The 19,120-nt window shown below is 52.2% G+C and overlaps 8 protein-coding genes across 8 annotated transcripts; 3 read left to right on the top strand and 5 right to left on the bottom strand.

The window, feature by feature from the left end:
* Positions 1–1,844: 1,844 nt before the first annotated feature.
* On the bottom strand, positions 1,845–2,057 carry JN550_005916 (uncharacterized protein; the record flags this gene model as incomplete). The annotated part of the gene is made up of 1 exon (XM_049317596.1): positions 1,845–2,057. The coding sequence occupies one exon, from the start codon at positions 2,055–2,057 to the stop codon at positions 1,845–1,847; it is 213 nt and encodes a 70-aa protein (XP_049172159.1).
* Positions 2,058–2,843: 786 nt separating this feature from the next.
* Positions 2,844–4,051, top strand: JN550_005915 (uncharacterized protein; the record flags this gene model as incomplete). The annotated part of the gene is made up of 4 exons (XM_049317595.1): positions 2,844–2,996; positions 3,055–3,091; positions 3,150–3,926; positions 3,996–4,051. The coding sequence occupies 4 exons, from the start codon at positions 2,844–2,846 to the stop codon at positions 4,049–4,051; spliced, it is 1,023 nt and encodes a 340-aa protein (XP_049172158.1).
* Positions 4,052–4,792: 741 nt separating this feature from the next.
* Positions 4,793–6,070, bottom strand: JN550_005914 (uncharacterized protein; the record flags this gene model as incomplete). Its single annotated transcript, XM_049317594.1, has 4 exons — positions 4,793–4,831; positions 4,883–5,228; positions 5,286–5,705; positions 5,925–6,070. The coding sequence occupies 4 exons, from the start codon at positions 6,068–6,070 to the stop codon at positions 4,793–4,795; spliced, it is 951 nt and encodes a 316-aa protein (XP_049172157.1).
* A 1,364-nt stretch (positions 6,071–7,434) lies between these two features.
* On the top strand, positions 7,435–8,909 carry JN550_005913 (uncharacterized protein; the record flags this gene model as incomplete). Its single annotated transcript, XM_049317593.1, has 2 exons — positions 7,435–7,540; positions 7,600–8,909. 2 exons carry the CDS (start codon positions 7,435–7,437, stop codon positions 8,907–8,909), a joined length of 1,416 nt encoding a protein of 471 aa, XP_049172156.1.
* An 855-nt stretch (positions 8,910–9,764) lies between these two features.
* On the bottom strand, positions 9,765–10,504 carry JN550_005912 (uncharacterized protein; the record flags this gene model as incomplete). Its single annotated transcript, XM_049317592.1, has 2 exons — positions 9,765–9,783; positions 9,840–10,504. 2 exons carry the CDS (start codon positions 10,502–10,504, stop codon positions 9,765–9,767), a joined length of 684 nt encoding a protein of 227 aa, XP_049172155.1.
* A 2,044-nt stretch (positions 10,505–12,548) lies between these two features.
* JN550_005911 (uncharacterized protein) lies at positions 12,549–13,429 on the top strand (the record flags this gene model as incomplete). The annotated part of the gene is made up of 4 exons (XM_049317591.1): positions 12,549–12,594; positions 12,651–12,888; positions 13,041–13,216; positions 13,341–13,429. The coding sequence occupies 4 exons, from the start codon at positions 12,549–12,551 to the stop codon at positions 13,427–13,429; spliced, it is 549 nt and encodes a 182-aa protein (XP_049172154.1).
* Positions 13,430–14,571: 1,142 nt separating this feature from the next.
* Positions 14,572–15,428, bottom strand: JN550_005910 (uncharacterized protein; the record flags this gene model as incomplete). The annotated part of the gene is made up of 3 exons (XM_049317589.1): positions 14,572–14,853; positions 14,935–15,117; positions 15,321–15,428. 3 exons carry the CDS (start codon positions 15,426–15,428, stop codon positions 14,572–14,574), a joined length of 573 nt encoding a protein of 190 aa, XP_049172153.1.
* Positions 15,429–17,641: 2,213 nt separating this feature from the next.
* JN550_005909 (uncharacterized protein) lies at positions 17,642–18,885 on the bottom strand (the record flags this gene model as incomplete). The annotated part of the gene is made up of 2 exons (XM_049317588.1): positions 17,642–18,122; positions 18,203–18,885. The coding sequence occupies 2 exons, from the start codon at positions 18,883–18,885 to the stop codon at positions 17,642–17,644; spliced, it is 1,164 nt and encodes a 387-aa protein (XP_049172152.1).
* Positions 18,886–19,120: the final 235 nt, after the last annotated feature.

Below are 19,120 nucleotides of genomic sequence, written 5' to 3'. Positions count from 1 at the left end.
CACAAATACAACACTACCAGTCCATTCCAGCAAAGAAGAATGTTCAGCAAGAGAACAGCATTCCAAAAGCTTGGCAAATCGTTCCAGAGAGGTTTTAGAATGCAACCAGTGTCATGGATGCACCGCTTGCCTGCGGGCTGCTGAACGAGGCAGAATTCAAAATCACTTCTGATTACGATGCGACGGCACTTCTCGAACAGCTGAAAGCCGGGGTCTGGTCAGCTGAGCAGGTAACCGATGCAATTTGCAAAAGGGCTGCGATTGCCCAGCAACTGGTCAATTAGTGACGCGCTTGTTGAAAGAGGACTACTGATTTCAAATTTGATGGCAGACGAATTGTCTGATGGAAATGTTCTTCGACGACGCTATTGAGCGAGCCACCTATCTAGACACCTGCGAGGCTAGGGTCATAATTATAACTCCCATTGCCTGAAGATCTATGCGACTCCTTTCCAGCTCGATGGTAGATGCTAGGTACAAGTAGGTGTGTGGCAGAGGTAGTTAGGCACAGCTCGGTTGCCAACCAAAGGGTGCTAACTCAAAACCAATATCTATGAATGCGGGAGCCACTAAAAAGCAAGTTAGACGAATAGGTCCGCTGATGGATTAAGGGAACCCAAGAAGAACAACTAACAAAGACAAAAACAAAAACAAAAAGGGGGGCGGAAGACTTGCTTGTCGTTCCTACCAGTGTCCACTCCCCGTGGCTTAGTGCCTGCTGCCACTCATGCGCAGCAATTATCACCTGTGGCGTTTGATTGTGAAAGATATCTGGACCCAGAAGATTCTCCCTCACCGGCCGGCCGTCGTCCAGAGACAGGTAGAGTGTTAACGGCGACCCAGCGTAGTAGTGCCAAACTTCAGCCGCGTCGACCCGGTGCCAGTACGATTTACCAACAGTCCCCTCCAACAAGTAGTAAATTGCGGTGCTAACGGACCGGTTGCCATACAGCGCTGGGTCGCGAAACGTCTCTAAATAGTACCCCTTCTCCACGCTTGGCACTAGTCCTAGCTGGTCGATGACATCTTGTGCAGTACGGTTCTCACCGGATGTACATATGCCCTGAACGATCCCACCAGACGGGTTCCGCGTTTCCGCGAGGGCTTTAAAGGTCAATGACAAGCAAATGAGCGGAAAGAATTTGGGAAACATGATTAATGTTGAGCGAAGCTGTCACTTCGGCACAACCTTTTTGAAGTAAAGGATGAACGTGAGAGCTATGCAGTAGAAGATTTAATTGATTGTGAAGTGAAAAACGTGTCACGAATTCTCCTCAATTTGAGAAAATGACTTGGGTTTGCTATGATCCTTGGATCACTCGATTGCTAGCTACCCACGTAAGCTGCATAGCAAACAACCCATTTGCCCCTCACGAGGCTGGCCTGCGTTACACCAAGACCAATCTTACGCAACAAACTTGCTTATAACTCTTTTTATAGATTCACGGCCAACGGAGTGTCCAATGTGTCTGATGAATACTCCGGTGGTATTTTGTGATAGTTCACCAGGCATTGGCCTGGGGTTTTGAAGGTATCAGAACCGCAGAATGAACAAATACAGGGTATACACTCTGGTGAACTATATCTGCTAACAGCGGAACAACACATGGAAGCCAATACATGATGGCAGGTAGCCGCACTCTCGTCGAGTTGCAAAAGTAAGACATTGCAAGTGAATTTTGACCAATGTGCTGCTAACGTCGACGCGAAGTTGAGTTCCATCAGCACACCTTGTTCCTCGATATCCAAGTCAGCATCGCCGGTCCAAGGCAGCCGGTGCACGCACACATCTACCAGCGTATTCGTGATTAGTTACGGAGTTTACCTAGAAGACCAGTATCTTTTCACTCTTCACTCACCTTTTGTTGCGGCGTGGCCGAGCCCTCTGTGCCCGCGAGACAGTTGAGCATTGAGTTCTTGTTGCCGCCGGCCATGAACTCGTTGAAGCAGGCGCTCGCGTTGATGACGGCCCGGCAGGAGTCGCTCATGACGTCGCAGGGCCCGTCAGCCAGCACAGAGCAGGCCAGGAGGGAGAGGAGGCCGATGAAGACCCGCATATTCTCGTAAGCAAGTACAACCACGAGATCGATTACGCCTTGGTGTGCGACACGTTGAAGTGAAGCAATGAGCCGTTTTCTGCAATGAATGCAGCTGATGGAGCGGGAGGGCCACCACTGAAGTTCATTTAAGGTTGCCAATGCACACCCTGGCCATGTGCTTGCTATCTTGGGATCGCTTAATACGTCTATTAATCGTATACGTTGGATAAATTCAGCGAGCGGTGCGGATGATAGTGTCCCCGCAATTTACCAGCGTCATAGCCGGAACTTGGATCGAATCGTCGCTATGGTCCTGTTCTTGCGTTGCGAGCTTGGGTCAGTTGGTGCAATGGTACCTCAGCGTCTTATCCAGTACTGTGGTGTTTCCTTGATCAACGCCCCTGCCACGAAGGCTCACAATGACCTGTCTGCCACTGGCAGAACCTCACCAATGAACGGTCATGTATATAGTGTTACTGATATCCATATTACCCTTGTTGTCATTGATAGGATCGTCCCGGCAAATACCAGGCCCTGGCTTGCTCCCGCTGGTCCCCAGTGCTGCCCAATAGAGGGGACCCGCAGGCGCTCGAATATGAGCTGCCATCCTTGAATGGCGGCACTTTCTACAAGCTTCGGGTATTAAGTACTCCACGTGATAACAATATGGCATATTGCTGTTCCGGCAACCAAGCAGTGTAAAAGGACGCGCCCAGCCTCCTGCGACTTGAGGTACCCTGACGTTGTTTGCTGATCAATAAATTCAGAAACCCAACTAGAGTACACTTGAAGACGGCTATCAAGATGAATCGACTCATACTCGTGTGCGTAGCACTGGCTACACTGAGCAGCGCTCTAATCCGCTTCCAATGCTCGCAGCTTGTGGTCCAGAGGCTTGACCCTCTCGTGAACCCAGGAATGACACCTTCAACTCACGTGCATCAGATCGTTGGCGGAGTACGTACAGCCAACTCAGCTTCTGTGAAAGAATAACCCACTGACCAATTCGTGCCAGAATTCCTTCAACGCCACGATGGACCCCAAGAAGGACAGTAAGTGAACTAGAGGATGCCCCTTTTTCATTTGATCGTTGGCTGATGCGTCGTCCAGTGCCCAAAGAATCGACCTGCACGACGTGCTCCTTCAGCGAGGACTTTTCCAACTACTGGACGGCGGTGCTGTACTTCCGGGCGCGCAACGGGACGTTCAAACGCGTGCCGCAGAGCTCGCAGATCACGGGAGCGAAGGCGGGCATCACCGTGTACTACATGCAGGACGCGCTGTACGACACGGCGCAGAAGTCCAAGGTCAAGGCGTTCCAGCCCGGATTCCGCATGTTCGTGGGCGACGTCAACGCTCGGACGCGCGACGAGGTCACGCGTTTCCGCCAGCTGACGTACACGTGCATGGACAACGCCGGCACGCGGGCCCCCGAGACGCTGGCCTTCCCAACTCGCCCGTGCCCGGCCGGCATCATGGTCAACGCGCGCTTCCCGACCTGCTGGGACGGCGTCAACCTCGACTCGCCTGACCACATGGCCCACATGGCGTACCCGGCCAACGGCACCTTCGAGAGCGGCGGGCCGTGCCCGGCGACGCACCCCGTGCGCACGGCGCAGGTGCTGTTCGAGGTCGTCTGGGACACGCGGCAGTTCAACAATAAGGCCGACTGGCCGACCGATGGCACCCAACCGTTCGTGTGGTCGTTTGGTGACGCCACAGGGTATGCAAACCATGCGGACTATGTCTTTGGCTGGAAAGGCGATGCGCTGCAGAAGATCCTCGACACGCCGTGTGTCGTCAATTGCGCTGGGGCCAAGACCCAGTCCACAGCCGCCATGAACGCCTGTACGCAGAAGGCGGTGGTGAACGAGAATGTTGATGGCTGTAAGTCGTACCCATTGTTGCTCACTTAATTGCATCAGCTGTCCCATACTCACCTCGTCCATTATTTAGGGCTCAAGGAACTACCCGGCGGACACGAAGTTCAATACGGCCGAAAGGGGGATTAGATCTATAAGTTGCGTGGATGACCTCTCGCGCATCAGGTGGCCGTCTTAAGGCTGCATCTTGCGCTGCTTGAATGATTTCAGACAATACTAGAGGCGGTTGTTGCTGTAGTTGAATGGATTATAATGCTTAAGTCTTCCCTCAGAGCTTTTGACTTCGAAGATGACCTTTCAAAACGGCGTCCAAGTGTACGAACTCGACACGAGTGTCGTGCTGACCTGCGATTCTTCCACGAGTCTGATCTGCCTGAATTAGCCTCAAAACGTCTTGTAATGCGCCACAGGTGGCTATTAGGGGTAATGTGGCTAGTGATTAGGGGCTTGTAACATCACATAGACCAGGACTATAACAAGTCTTCGGAAAACCCAGATCTATTGTACAACCTCCTAGTGAAAGTGTCGGCTTCTACTTCTAGGTAGGTGGTCTATGCTCTATGCATCGAAACCAAGCAGGGAGCTCAGCCTTCTCTCTAGACGTCCACCACTGTGCAAGAGACGCATGCGACACTTGCAGGAGAAGCCTGCAAATCCGTCCGGCGCCCAGTCTAAATGCGTGACAAAAAAACAAGTACGAGCATGATAACAGCTGGCTTCCATGCTGCTATTGCCCAAAATGCCATGTTCATGACGGAGGCATCCCCCGATATCCGCTTCCAGATACCCAAGAGGGAAGTTGTCATTTCGCTTGTCGTTCATTACATCCCCTTCTTCGTCCCCTGGTTCTCGTTACGTGCCGAGACACATTTATTTGCCGATTTCTACACCGCCAGTGGCACCAAGAGCCTATGAAAATTTTAGTCCCTGCTTAGTCCTACGGGTGGAGTTGAAACTAACCTTCTTGATGTCACCGTAGATGGCGAACTGACCGGCAGTCAAGGTACCAACCATGACAAGACGGGCACCGATACCACCGTACGAGCCCTTAAGACCAAGCTCCTTGGCGATCTTGATCAGACGGCTGGTGGTGCTCTCACCGGGCAGACCCTTGGACTTGTTGATCTTGGACAGCATGGTGTCGGCGGGCTGGGAAACGATGGCGGCGGCGAAACCGGCGATCAGACCGGAGCCCAAGTTGGCAAGGGTCTGCTGGCCGTCGGAGAGGGACTCCTTGGGGAACTTGCGGAAGACAGCCTCGGCGACCTTCTCGTACACGACGAACTTGGCCATGGTATAGGGGATCCTGGGTAGTGGGTCAGTATCGAGACGGCAGGCAAATCACACGTAGTTTTCAACATACTGCTTGAACAGGATGGGGCCGAATCCGGCGTAGAAGGCACCGAATCCCTCATTCTTCAGCATCTTGCTGAAACCAGAGACGAGACCGCTGGCGTAGGTGGGCTCGGAGACGAGACGGATACGGGTGGCCTCAAGGGGGCACAGGGCGATGTCGGCGAAGAACTCGGCGCAAGCGGACGAGGCAAGGTAGACAACGGTGCGGTTGTTGGTGGCAGACTCAATACCAACGGTGTTGATAGCCTGCTGCTTGAAGAACTCGTAACCTCCGAACTTGAAAGCTCCCTGGAGGAAGTAACCGGCGAAGGTGGGACCAGCACCAGTCAGGAGAGCACCAGCACCCTCCTTGGCGATGACCTGGCGGAAGCCACCGATCATGCCACGGTTGTAGGTCTGGGGGTCGAGCTGGATTCTGGTCTTGACGCTGTCGGGGCAGTCAGGTTAGCATGGTTGTCCGAGTTTTGAAGTCTGCCGGCGCATCGTCGCCCGTGGGCTGATCTGCGGATGTCGACGAGAGTCGGAGCCCGCCATTGGAAGATGGCCAAGTCTCGGAACAGTCGGAGCATCGTCGATTCGGCCGCACGGGTAGATCAGACGCAGAGCTGGACGGCGGCATCACACAGGGACGGTTGAGCAGACATACACATCGACGGGGGTGAGACCACCGTGGGTCACCGAGCAGCAGATGGCACCGGCAAGGGCGAATCTGGAGTAGAGCTGGAAGCCGGACATCTGGCCAGGCGCGTTGGCCTTGACCTCCTTGACGGCAGCATCAATCTTGCCCGACATGGTGAATGTGTGGCGGGTGGATTAGGGGAAATAAAAAAGAACAAACGACGGAAGGGCTGAGTGGAGAGAGGACGAGCTGATGCTGTCGTGCAAAGGGTATCAAGGAGACCAGAGGATGCTCAATGGGCAAATCTCTAAACGTCGCGATGCTGCGTTGCGGCTTTTTGAAGGAGGCAGGAAGTTGGCCTCTTGTCTCGGCTCAGATATTTTTTCTGGGCACGGCCGCTCGGGAGAAGGCGGGAAAATCCAAGTCAAACCAGCGCCAGGGGGACCCGCTGCACCCGCTAACTCTCGCTGCACACCCACTGTAGTCCACCAGCCAACCACCCTACAAGGATCGCCACCGGGCCAATCAGCGCCTGCGGGAATTTGCCGGGTACCTTGCCTCGTCCACTGTTCGCTTATCTCCCTCTAACCCCGACGTCGAGCGTGTGTCAGGACGGTGAGAGTGTTTTTATTTCTCGCGCAATCCTAGCGTCGAGAGACGATTCAGCATCCAGAACGGACCCACGTTGCCGACGTCATTGGCTCTCGGGGCTTTCTTTCTGGCTGGAGATGGGCATCGCACGAAAGGTACAAGAACACGGTCTTGATCTCTCCTACCCAAGTCCTAAGGGCTGTCCAAAAGAAACACCTGTGGTCCATGTCCGAAGCGCAAGCAGTTCCCCAAAGGCTTCGATGTTCACCTCAACTGCGCTGTGTGCGCACTGCCAGATCTCGCATCGGTAACCCTGAATGTGCAGTCCGGCATGAGTCGCAAGTCAGGGGCATTTCGTACCGCCACGATCGCTTGTCACCAGATTAAGCTCGAGACGTTGCATAGGAGACCAGAGTTTGCCAACTCCATCCCGGCGAGCTTTGCTGCTGTCCCTGTCCTGCCTGGTAAGGCAGTCCGCTCATCACAGGCCAGCTTTAAAATACTGTGGTGCTGTAGTAGGCCTTGGCCCATGCGGATCAGCACTCGTTGCTTTATCTCTCCTGGCCGCTCAATAGCTCAACAGAACACACGCACTGAGTAACTTTACCACGTAAGGCATTGACAAATCATCGTTCAAACTGTGAAAATGATGCCTTCAAGGGTTTCCTCACCCGCTCATTGGCCTACTTTGAGACTCTCGGTCTCCAATCTTACTGGGGTTGAAGGCAACGCGCCAGCATGGCACAGCAGGCTTTTCAGAGGATACCTTAGTGGCTGAGCCGCTGCAGGCCAACTGCTGTGGGCACACTTCAGCGAAACTGCAGCAAGCAGATATATAGGCACCCGGCCAGTCTCGCACCGCATGGTAAAAGCACCGTGTGGGCATTTTGCGAATTATTACATCGCGAAGTCTTTGAATAGAGACAGAGCCGACTTGTGGGGAGCAATGGCTGTCTTCCTGGATTTGCCCGCCGAACTTGTCGACAATGTACTATTGCAGGCAATTATATGCCGTGGCGTGAAAAGGGGTCTACGACTACGCCTCGTCTGTAGTAAGTCGGTCGCTCTTTGCGCAGAAGAGCAAGCTCGTCCTAAACGTGCGATTTGACAGAGCTTTTCTCGGATGCCGTGAAACCCGCGCTTTTCAAATCCAAGTTATTGGACGGATTCAATGCCCCGGTGGTGAACAGGCACTGGCACCTGAAACCCGAGTCCTATGGTTGGCGGCTTTGGCATTCATATCTCACATACAGAGTAAAGAATGAGACGGATCCGGCGGTTGGCCGTCTGGCTGAGATACATAGCATTGCCGTCATTGTCCACGAAGAATGCAGGTCTGGAATGGAGCTCGATTTCATCATCGGTGGCCTTTGTGGGCTAGTGCTGGAGCATGGGAGAATGAAAACCGGCTTCCACGAGGGTTGGGCGTATGCTCGGCCGAAGGAGAGGCAAGGCCATGGCCTCGACTTGCTTTCGGCAGCTGCTTACTTTAACATGGTGCCTCTAGCGGAGCGCCTGCTGGCTAAAGATATTGATGCAGCCGCGAGCAATGAGCTGCTCCCGTCGCCAGCCAGGCTTGCGGCCTCAGCGGGGAACGAACACATGCTCGAAATACTCCAGAGGCACGCAGAACCAGTGGTGCTGTCCGAGATCACGTACTTTCCCGATGCTACAGATTGGAGACAGTGTATCGGGGAAGAATCAATCCAGGGAGCTGCAGCCTGTGGCGACATTGGGATGCTGAGTCTTGCGATGCGCCCTTACCACTCAGTGAGTGACAATCCCGAGGAACTTGTCACACAGTGCGGCCGGATCGAGTTGGCTGTCCGGAGTGCCCGGTGGAACGCCGGAAACCCGCAAGTATTCGATCTCCTAGAGAGCTGGCTTCGGGACTCTGAGCTGGCGAGACACGGTCATAGCATGACAAGGTATGCTTTGGCAAGGTATGCCGAGTTTGGTAGGCTGGATATGGTCCGCCATCTAATCGACAAGGGTGTTGATATCAACGGGGGATACAACTGGGAAGGCCGCATCATGAACCCGCTGTCTAACGCATGCCGCAGGTGCCATGAAGACATCGTCGATTTTCTCGTAGAGCACGGTGCTATACTGGACAGCGATACGGACAGAGACAATTCCCTCCCGGCCGCAGCGGCTGCGGGGAGCTTGGCTCTTGTCCAGAAGTTGATCGATCACGGGACCCCCCTTAACAATACCACAGCATTGCAAGCCGTCTGCAACGCCGTTAACGTCGAGAACGAAGGCATTGTTCGCCTTCTACTCCAGAAGGCGGACTTTCCCTCGGACGATTACTGGCACTGGATAAAGGGGCCCGACATTGACAAGGCGAGGAAGGAGGGCCTGGACTCAATGGCGGAGATATTACAAAACTGGGTGGATAAGAATCCGCCGGCCAACTAGATGGTAAGCATCCGCGATCAAGTGAAATAGCGAAACTGCCATGGGTGTATGGCCGTGGGTGCAAGCGACACATAAAATGTGAGAGCCAAACGATGAGACTCCAGGGAGTGGTTCGGTGCCAACTGCGTACAAGTATAGACAGAGAGCACATATAGGGGTGGAACTCCCCATAAACAGCATTAACCAGACCATATACCTGCTGCGAAGCACTTTTCTACAGGTTTGTTCAATGTTTTAGACTTCTAAGCCCTTCAGTCGGTTGCGATACAATTTCCAATCAGATTTCGCCCGCGTTCTGTAATCCGAACAGCTTATCCGGCGGGAATGTTATTTCCTGATCAGGGAAGACAACGCGGTGCCAGCTACGCAAGGCCTCTTCAGATCCTGCTTTGTATCGCAACCATACCCACCAACACTTCCTTCTCATGTTCCCATTGTGCTGCACCAATTGCGATCTCTTGCTAAAGTGAGCGTCGTTCAAACATCCAAGCGTGCTATTCCAGCGGCGTGGGTTATGGCGTACGGTCTAACGCTAAGAAAATCATGGATCACAGTAATACCACCGGGCACGCAACGACCTGTTTTGGGAGTCGCCAACAAAGAAGCAATGGGAAACTTGGTCTGCAAGACAGCTACCCAATCCCAGCAAAATCACAGAACGGCGATTCAACTGATAATCTCCCCATTGGAGTGTTTATTTCTAGTTGTGTTTTGAAGTAAATCCATCCCAAAATGCTCACTGTTGAGCGTAGGCAACAAGAATGTCTGCCGACCGAAGAGAACTTCCGTATGAATCTCGTGCATCATACACATAGTACACATCGTACTCTCATCCACGTCTCATAGCCTGAGGCTTTACGGGGTCTCACCAATCCTAGTCATAATGTTAACTTCACGTTACTCACATCCATCTCAGAGGATATAACTTACATGTTACCCGGGGGCGAGTAGCGAGCGACGACGTAGACGGCACCGCTAGAGTCGGAGGCTGAGGCCATACCGACGTGGGTCGTCGAGCCCCAAACAACCTGGGTGTAGTGGCCGAAGCTCATGTAGTTGGTCGACGAGATGGCCTCTCCGTTGTAGCTAGACTTCTCAGCGATCCAGCCGTTGGCGGCGCTGACGAGGGGCGTGCTGTCGTAGCCCATGTAAAGGTTCTCGCCCTGGCCCGAGACATCGGAGTGGGTGAGAGAGCCCACGGAGACAAGGTGCTCGGCCCATGCCTGGGCATCGGCGGCAAGGCTCGAGTCCCAGACGAGGGCGGCGGAGCCGATCTCGCTGCGGGCGCTGTTGTGCGCATCGAGTGCGTTCTGCTGGTCCTGGGTGAGGCCGGTGGACGGAGGCGCACTGGTGGTTGCCGCCGGGGGCGCGGCGCTGGTGGGAGACGGGGCCTCCTCGGTGGTCTTGGTCAGCGTCGCGAATGTGGTGGGAACCAGGGACGTAGTCGGGACCGGTGCCGCAACGGTGGTGGCCGGAGCGGTAGTTGCAGGAGGTCCGCCAGCGACGGGATAAGTGGAGATCCGCCTGCCGCGCCCGCAGGACGCGTCGACGCCCATCAGGGCCGCCGCAAGAGTCAAAGCAGTTGAGAAACGCATGCTTTCGGTCTTTTCTTGAAAATTTGTCTCCGGGACAGTCTTGTTAACGAGCGAAATGGTATGCACAAGGCACAATGTGTACAAAGTAACCGTAAAAGACGTCGGATATAGAGCCCCAGGGCTGTAAAGGAATGACAGACGTCGTGTTGGAGTGTGAGGTTCGGATCGTCGCTCAGCTCAGTGCTGAGCCGGGCTGCTTCTATGATATACTCTCTCCATCCTCTGGGGAGTGGGCCTTGATGCCGTCTGGTCCTCGAAACAAGCAGCCCATGTTTCGAATTTCAAATGACGAAATAGCAGGATTCCTGTGGTGGGGTGTCAAATTTCGTAATATATCCCAAGCACGAATTTCCGAGTTTTCTTGGCTGCGATTATCATACCCCAGAAACGTTAATTAGGCGGACCCCGACCCTGGTCCTCAGAGCCGGGGACTAGGTTCTAGAGTCAGCAATCCCGGACCTTCCCACATTTTTAGGACTTGTAGACGTACGGAGTACGGACCACGAGTCATCTTATTACACGAAGCTCACTGGCGTCCCCAAGCGGCGGGATACACACTTCGGTAAGAACTGCTCCGTGGATGTTGACTTGGAACGTCTCGATTCATGAGATCTTGGCGTTGCAAATTGATTCAGCCCAGCTCAAGAAGCAGTCCGGCGTTGTTGATTTATTGATGAAGCTTCTCATGTTTATCCTCATAACTATTCACTACAGACTAGACAGAGTCGTACGACGTCAGGTCCAGTTCCACGGGCGAGGCAGAGAATCCTGTGCCATACACTAAGTTACGCACCAAGTTACAGCATCTAATAATCCCTGCCTCTTGGCCAGATTTCCGGCAGTGGCGTGCCCACATCCGTCCATATCACTAGTGGCTAGCACGAGGCTTCTTGAAACCGGCATTCCACACCTTGATAGGTTTATCGCATGTCGTGCCTACCATAGTAAGCCAAGTCTGTCTGAGGGGTCGAAGATTGATGTTATGCTGCAAAGAGAAGGCACGTGCGCTGCGGCTAGTACCCAAATGGGCCTAAAACGACGAATACTTAACAGCACGTGACCGAGTCAGATCATAGTCACGTGGCTCATCGCTGGGGACGCTGGAGGCACATGGCCTCCTGTTCGCCCATTCAGCTCAAATCTACACTCCGGGAACTGCAATTGACCATCGTGTACTGTAAAGGAGACTTGAATATGACAAAATGTCTGTTTTCTTATGAAACGTAAGCGATGCCACCGCGCTCATCTGCGTCTATGTCGACAGGAACCTTCTCTCCTATACCCAGTGTCATGTTGTGTTGTACCCGATACCACCAGAGAGAAGACCAATAGCCTGAACCATCGCCGCTTCCCACTTGCAGTTCTTCTCATCTATCGTCAAGTTTCACTCGCCGTCACCATTCACCACAAGCTCAACAGTGTGACTCCTTAGTATGATGGCGAGCGAGGCGCAAAGCTCGACCATGGCAGCCCGCTATCCAATACGGCCTCTAGGTCCGTTGGAGAATTATGAACGATCCAGGCTCCGGGACCAGAAACTTGCCGCTCTGGATCAATCACAGGGCACGATCAAAAGGGCTCGTGTTGACCACGTCCATTGTCTAGGGTAGAGCTAGATCGGGTGAACCTGAAGCAAAATGTCGATGACATGTATCCTTGGTCCAACGCAGGCTATCTTTATTGTTCTTGAAGAAAGCTATGTGTAACTGCGAGTGCTCAACAACCGATAGAACTAAACAGCGAACCGGGTCATCTGAACTCGATCAACTGCGTGGTACCATCAACAAGCATTCACTTGCTAAATTTACCAGCTATGAGATTGCGCGGCCAACTTGACTTTGAGAACAGTGAATTTGCGAGCCATTTCCTGTAGGTTACGACGTTCACAATTTCTATTTCTTCTCGTAGGTCACATTCAGGCCTTTGAACCACTCTTAGACTTTGCATCACCGAATAACCGTCCGCTGCTGCAGTTTGAGAAGTTGTTGATTGTTCCCATCAAACAAATTGCTGTCTTTGAGACCAGCAACATCCGTGCATCACAATGCAGCCATTCAAGGTTCTCCGTCTCTTCCTGTTGGCCTTGACAGGTGTGAGTTGCGCCACGGCAAATATGCCGACGGCCAACCAAGACATCGCCGCGCAGCTCGAGATTTGGGGCGTAGCCAACGTAACGGAGCTGGCGAGGCTAAAAATGGCACCCACCCCAACTACCACCAGAAGAATGTCATTCAGCGCTGCAAGAACTTCAATCTTGAGGCGTCCAAGAAAGGAGACCCGAACGACGCCAAAAAGACGATCAACCGTCTGTTCGCCCGTGCCGAGTGCAAGGGTTTGTACGGAGCACCTAACGGCTTCCGCTGTTCCTACATTGACCTGAGCCTGTATGTCGAGCACATTTACTTCTGGATAGCCGGCGCCGCAGTCTGAGAAGGCTTCACGCAACCGCCATTGTGTTGGCGTAGCCAGATTCGGTGTCACTATAGAAGGCCGAACACCTGGGATATACTACTAATGACAGTCAACGATCATATAGGTGCTTCACGTTGACAGGCGACACGCAGATCGTCAAGAGACAACTAGGACGGGCCTTCGAGTCATGTGATGCTAAGAATTGTGTCATGGACACCAGCACGGTTGGAAAATGCTATGGCTGTAAACACCCTGCACAGCCCAATGCCACGGATACGTGGGCCAAATTTGACCTAGATGGTAAGTTGAAACAGTTACACAGTTCTCAAGACACCATGCCTACTTTACTCGTGAGCTATGGAAATTCCTGGCTGCTGACTTAGGAGACCGTTTGTGTTTTAGCTAATGCGGGGACACTTGGTAGGTGTGCTGGACTCCGACTTTGGCTTCCTTAGCTGCTATGGACGCGGTGGCTTTGAGTGCCCCGACGAAGGTGATCCGATGCCTTATTGAATCTAATCGAGAAAGGGAGCATAGGCTGCTGCTGACGAGTTTCGCGATGGTGTGCGATGGAACTCATTGGTCAAAAGACTATAGACGGTAACTTAGGTGCTACGTTTCGCGAGTATGCTTGATCTCTGATAAGCATGCTGTATAAATAGGCTCGAGCACATCAACTCGCACGTCAAAATGATAATCTCAGAATTGAGGATCAGGGGACCTGATGTCCGTCAATGTAGACTGCTGGAAAAATATGAATTGCCATAAGAGAAACCCGTGCTCATAATGTGACTCTTGTGTTGCAACGACTGTCTCCATTCTCTATTCACTAACTCAAGTCCACATGGCTCCTGTTAATGTTCCTCATTTGAAGATCCTCTGCGAATATGCCAATTCATCAACCAAGATCACTACCGCAATCTATTTTTGAACTCCAGGAATGCATTGGAAAGTGCAAATACCTAAAGCGAACGTCGACAAGTTAGCGGCAACATGTGTCACACAACTCGTATTCGCTGGACCTGTCCTACGTGCGGTCTCTCAGAGACAATCAAGCATATCGATTGGTGTCTCCATGCTAGCCAGGAGCCCGGTGGAGACCCGTGCACACCAGAAGACTGGTTTGATATGAGCAGGAAATATGTCTCGGCTGGCTGCAAGCTCCACAATCCACTACCAGAGCATGAGACACGATTCATGCCATGGTTCTACCAGCACCGTCCCGAGGACTTTTACCCAAACCGTATCATCGAGCTGAATCGCGGCCGGGTTTGGCTGCCGCCGAATGGGAATGCCTCAGGGCCGAGACGGAGGTCTGGAATCCTGGCAGGTTTCCGACACTTAGAACAAGTTAGAGGTGCAGCCCGGCGTTTGCAACACCATCCAGACGCGCCAGTCTACGACCAGGGTCCCCCATTCCTGCAAAATATCGCTCGGCGGGGTTGGTTTTGGAGGGATCTCTTCATCAGGGGGGAGCGCCCATAAGTGTTGCATCTTGTTATATTGAAAGGAGTTGAGAGGGGATAATGAACATTCAAACACCTCATATCCCGTATTGCTGAACGATCTGTATCAACCCGATTCAGAACGCTGCTTCCTACGGCTATCTTAGGGGCGGAGTCTCTGTTATGATAGTGCGAATTAAGTCGCTACAGTTATGATTTCACTTGCTGTTGCATCGCAGCCTTCCCAAGCCGGATCAAATCTGCGTTTTCCAAGGGATCCTTCTCGAACCCATCCACGACTTGTTGTAACATCGCGGCCGCGACTTCCTCGACGCTAACACTTGGTACGATGTTTGTGTACTTGAGCGCGAAACTGACGGCCGCTTTGTACCAGGAGCCATCAGTGATTAGACCCGGTTTGGCGACCGAAGCCTCGAAGCCTTCATCCTTGTGCCTAGCAGCAAAGGCGAGAACTTGGTTTTCGGTCTCGCCCTAATCTTGAGTTAGAATCCGAGTTTACTGGTGGAATCTGTACTGATTCCAATGATGGCCAGTAAAAAGATGAAGACTCACCCGCATCTTGGTGTACTCGGGCATAAAGGTCGGGGTCTTGCTTTGATCGCGTTCTGCGGCTACACCACTCATGTAGAGGAAGCGGAATGGATTGGCAGGACCAGCATCGTGCATGGCCTTCAAACCTGCAATAGTACTTTCTTGGCACACGCGCTTCACCTCAAGAGGATCTTGCTTCTTGGACTTTGAAGGTGTGATAGCGACGGTCCTAACAGGCGAAGCAGGTCAGTCAACGGCCATACTACAACGAATTCTCCTGGCAAACTCTACCAGATACAAGCATCTGCATCAGCGAAATCGTCTTTCGCCTCATCCGAGTACTCTGCATAGTCCTTGATGACGATGGTCTTCAACTTTGATGTGTCAACGGCGCCGTCGAGGCTGACCGGTTTCCGCGCTACAGCCACCATGGAGCTGACTCTCGCATTTCGCAGAGCCTGGCGAATGACCTCCGAGCCCACGAATCCGGTCGCACCTGTGACTATGAGCTTCATGTTGCTGATCGCGTCTTTTCGGTAGTCGGTGTTTATTGATGGCGGAATGAGCGGGATCTACTGAAGCTGGGGGAGAGCGCTGTTTGAACGCGGGCATAATTCGCCTTATATCCGAGTTGGCGGAATGCGCTAAGGACGGCTGTGATTGAGCGTGAAGAAGCAAAGGCATAGCGCACATGCACCAAGCTGCGCCGCCTCGGCGGATTGAATTGCTCCGCTGAACTTGAATCAAAAAGCGAGACGCGAGGACACAGGTACCTGATTCCCCGGGGACATCAGGTATGCAGGCGTTACATCGATCCTTTGCACTCACAACAAGAGCGTCCAAACACTTGACCTTTTGCCTCAGGACCAACACATTATCGCTACAGACCCACTGAGGCGATGAGTCGCCTCCAGACATCTGGAGTGGGCTCTCTTGGGGTCCAAGTATTCGACCGCAGTGATGCATAGCATTGGGGTGTAAGAACCATGTTTTTGCAGAGGTGAGATATTTAGCAGATTCAAAGGCAGGCATGAATGTGAGGATAGGCCTGCATTCTACAATAACAATTTGGGGGGTTTGTGAGACATGCCTTTAGGCTCTGGTTGTTTGCTACCAACGACAAGATTCTGCGAGGCACGGTGAACCAAGTTGTAGTACCTAGTACTTTGGTGACCTACGCCTTTACCTAAGCCAAACAACGCAAGGCCGCGCGGTTCCATGCAGCTACTTGTTACATGACCTATAGTGATTGGTGACAAAGACAGAGAAAGCTATGCACAAAGCTGATTGGGCCTGTGTGGATAAACACCACTAGAACACAATGAACTGTTTGGGGCTTGCTTCAATTTCCTCGAGAATGCAGTGCCTACTAAAGAACTATAAGAGGGCTTCCGAGTGAGAGCGCAACCATTTTTGGACGGTGCTTCGATCACCCGACCTTTGCGGAATCACCTACTGATTCACCACGGCCGTGAAGATCCGCCAAGCACAAAACCCTGCCGCAGCTCCCATGACACCAGGGATATCTTTCCAGCCGCCAGCTGGCACTAAGAAGCCTTTTCTTCCGACTGCACGTTGCGAAGATAGTGAAAGATATGGTAAAGGACAAAGCATACCTCTTAATGATCACTTGGCCAACCAGGCTAGCGAGGAAACGCTGAGCCACGAATCTAATACATCAGAGTCATCTCGGCCGAATAAGAAGGAGAAGAAAGGCAAGAATAAGCCGACAAAGATTGATATCGACTTCACCATCGTGTCCAACGAAGAAGAGAAGCTTCATGGCAACTCGAGTTCTAAAGCAATGATTCCATTGGAAAATTCAGCCTTGGGGGAGGAGGACGAGGACGAGGAGGATGGCTGGGACGCGGATGGAGTCGAGGCAAGGATTGTAGATTCGAAGTTTACGATGAAGCGACCCAAGAAAGGCGTAGAGCCAGGCTTTCGGACGGCGTATATCAGCTACATCAATGATGCGCCTGCCGATGCAGGATTCTCTCGCCACTGAGAGTCAACATCTCCCGGCGCAAGTCAAAGTCAAGCCATGCAATCGACAGACTTAGACTGGCCAAAAGTCGTGCTCACCGTAGGCCAGGTGCAATCAAGAGCACACAATATGGAGTAAATATTGTGAAGACTGAATCTTGCCTCCCTAAGTGTTGGGCAGCTACGAAGGCAATTATATGTACATGCCCCTGGGTAAATCCTCGGACACCTGGCCGTAGTCAAAATTCCTGCCATCAAGGCCAATTAGGTAAAGTCGTTTGTGAATTTCAGATAGGCGAAGTCATTTGCGTCCTCAATATTCGGTAGAGTGATTTTGCATTCGAGTTTTCGTACGTTGGCCAGCTTCCACTTTTGCTGGACATCCGCATAGAGTGGCTCCAGTGTCCAATCAACAACAAACACAAAACTCAAAGAAACACGTACTGATGGATCACTTCTTAAGAGAATAGAAACGTGATTGGAGTTTATTGCAAAATGACACTTGCCAAAATCGGCTTACATGCTCATCGCCGCCCTTCTCCATATTCTGAGCTTCGGTGAGCACAAATCGGGCTCAGACCTCTCGTCGATACCAACATCATCTATTCCTATTACACACACGAGTCATTGGTCTAAACTTTTTTACTCATCATTCTAATTCCCTTGCACTGTTATTTTCGGGTTGACAAGTTGATAATGCTATAGCAATTACGATTAAAGGTAGCACCTCATGGTTGACAAACTATGATTTCTTCTCTAACAACCTAATAATCTCCTCGTTTCCCCTTTTCCTCGCAAGATCCAACGGTGTTAACCCTTTTGGATTCTTTCCATCGGTTAACGCTCCGTTGTCTAGGAGGAACTTGACACATTCCGCACTGCCGGACCCAACTGCACCATGAAGGGGCCAGCCCCAGCTATCATCCTCTAGATAGCAAGGTGTTACATAAGTGTCGTCCGGGCGACCATTGATGTCAGCCCCGCGAGAGACTAACAGCTTCATGATCTCAAGCTTTCCAGCCTCCGAAGCCTCTCGAAGTGCCCATGTGTCTTGCGCTCTTGCACCGTGCGCAAGCAGAACTTTGACCACGTCAAGATCACCATGCTGGCAAGCCCATTCCAGCGGATTCAAACTCATTTGAGTTGTTCCATTGGGATCAGCACCTTTAGAAAGGAGATGTGAGATGATGGCAGCGCTGTTCTCGCCCATCGAAGCGCAATGGCTGGATTTTCAAGTCAGGACTAAAGATAGGTGCATATACACCAGCGCGTCAAAGAATCAAAGTGCATGTGACAGACTTACACGAGAGGACTTCCGACATGGTCATAATGAGTGTTGATATCCCAGCCGTAGGCTAGGGCCAAGTCAATGGCTTTGGTGTTCCAGCCGTTGGCCTCATTGCCTCCTGCCACCACGGATTCTATTGTGGCATCTCCCCAAGTCACCCCACGTTTGAAAAGCTCTTCAGCAATCTCGAATCGACCCAACTCCACGGCCTTGTCAAGCACTTCATGTAGGGTAACGTTGTTGCTCAGCGGACCATCTAGTTGTTCTAGAAGGCTCTTCAGCTCGTCCAGGTTGTTCGCCTCGACGGCTGACAAGAGCGCGTCGGTCGTCGCCATTGGGCCGTGGTGGGAGTTTGGCTTTCCAACGAGTGTACAAAGATAGTGAAGACCCGATGGAAGATAGAATAGGTGCAAGTGACTTGAAGACGTACGCGTGGTGTTTGGATTCTTAGGAGTATGTTGAATAGTGGTCTTGCGCTTTTGGAAAAGCCTGATGGCGCGGCGTTGAATACTTAAGGTCGCATTCAATTTGGGGCGACACACAAGGATGCGGGGGCTGTACATGGGCGGTGTCGCAGTGGGCCCAGCCCAGACGCCGTGGGCTCCACGACGGGCTCCACGGCGGGCTGACGCTAAAAATAGAAGCCGACAGGACGAACTCTGCAATTGCTTGAGGTATTGCAGATATGCGCGCAACATTTTTGTTTTGGAAAATGAGTCCACAATGAAAAAAATACTTTAAATTGAACCTGATTGGTGATATAGAGAGTCGGGAGAGGTGTTGATACTGCCATAAAGCCTGCGTTGTGTGACTGTGCCAAGTGTCAGCATTTCTGTGGGGCGGGCTATAGTAATCATCCTTCGCTTAACCCCAGGCGCCGTGATATAGGAATAGTAATACAAACATGGCATCGCCCTGAACGTGCAAATGTGC

Source organism: Neoarthrinium moseri (assembly GCF_022829205.1).
Source record: "Neoarthrinium moseri strain CBS 164.80 chromosome Unknown scaffold19_Wmoseri_CBS_16480, whole genome shotgun sequence".
Taxonomy (NCBI): domain Eukaryota; kingdom Fungi; phylum Ascomycota; class Sordariomycetes; order Amphisphaeriales; family Apiosporaceae; genus Neoarthrinium; species Neoarthrinium moseri.
Note: the sequence above shows the minus strand (reverse complement) of the source record. Positions and strands in the feature narration are given on the sequence as shown.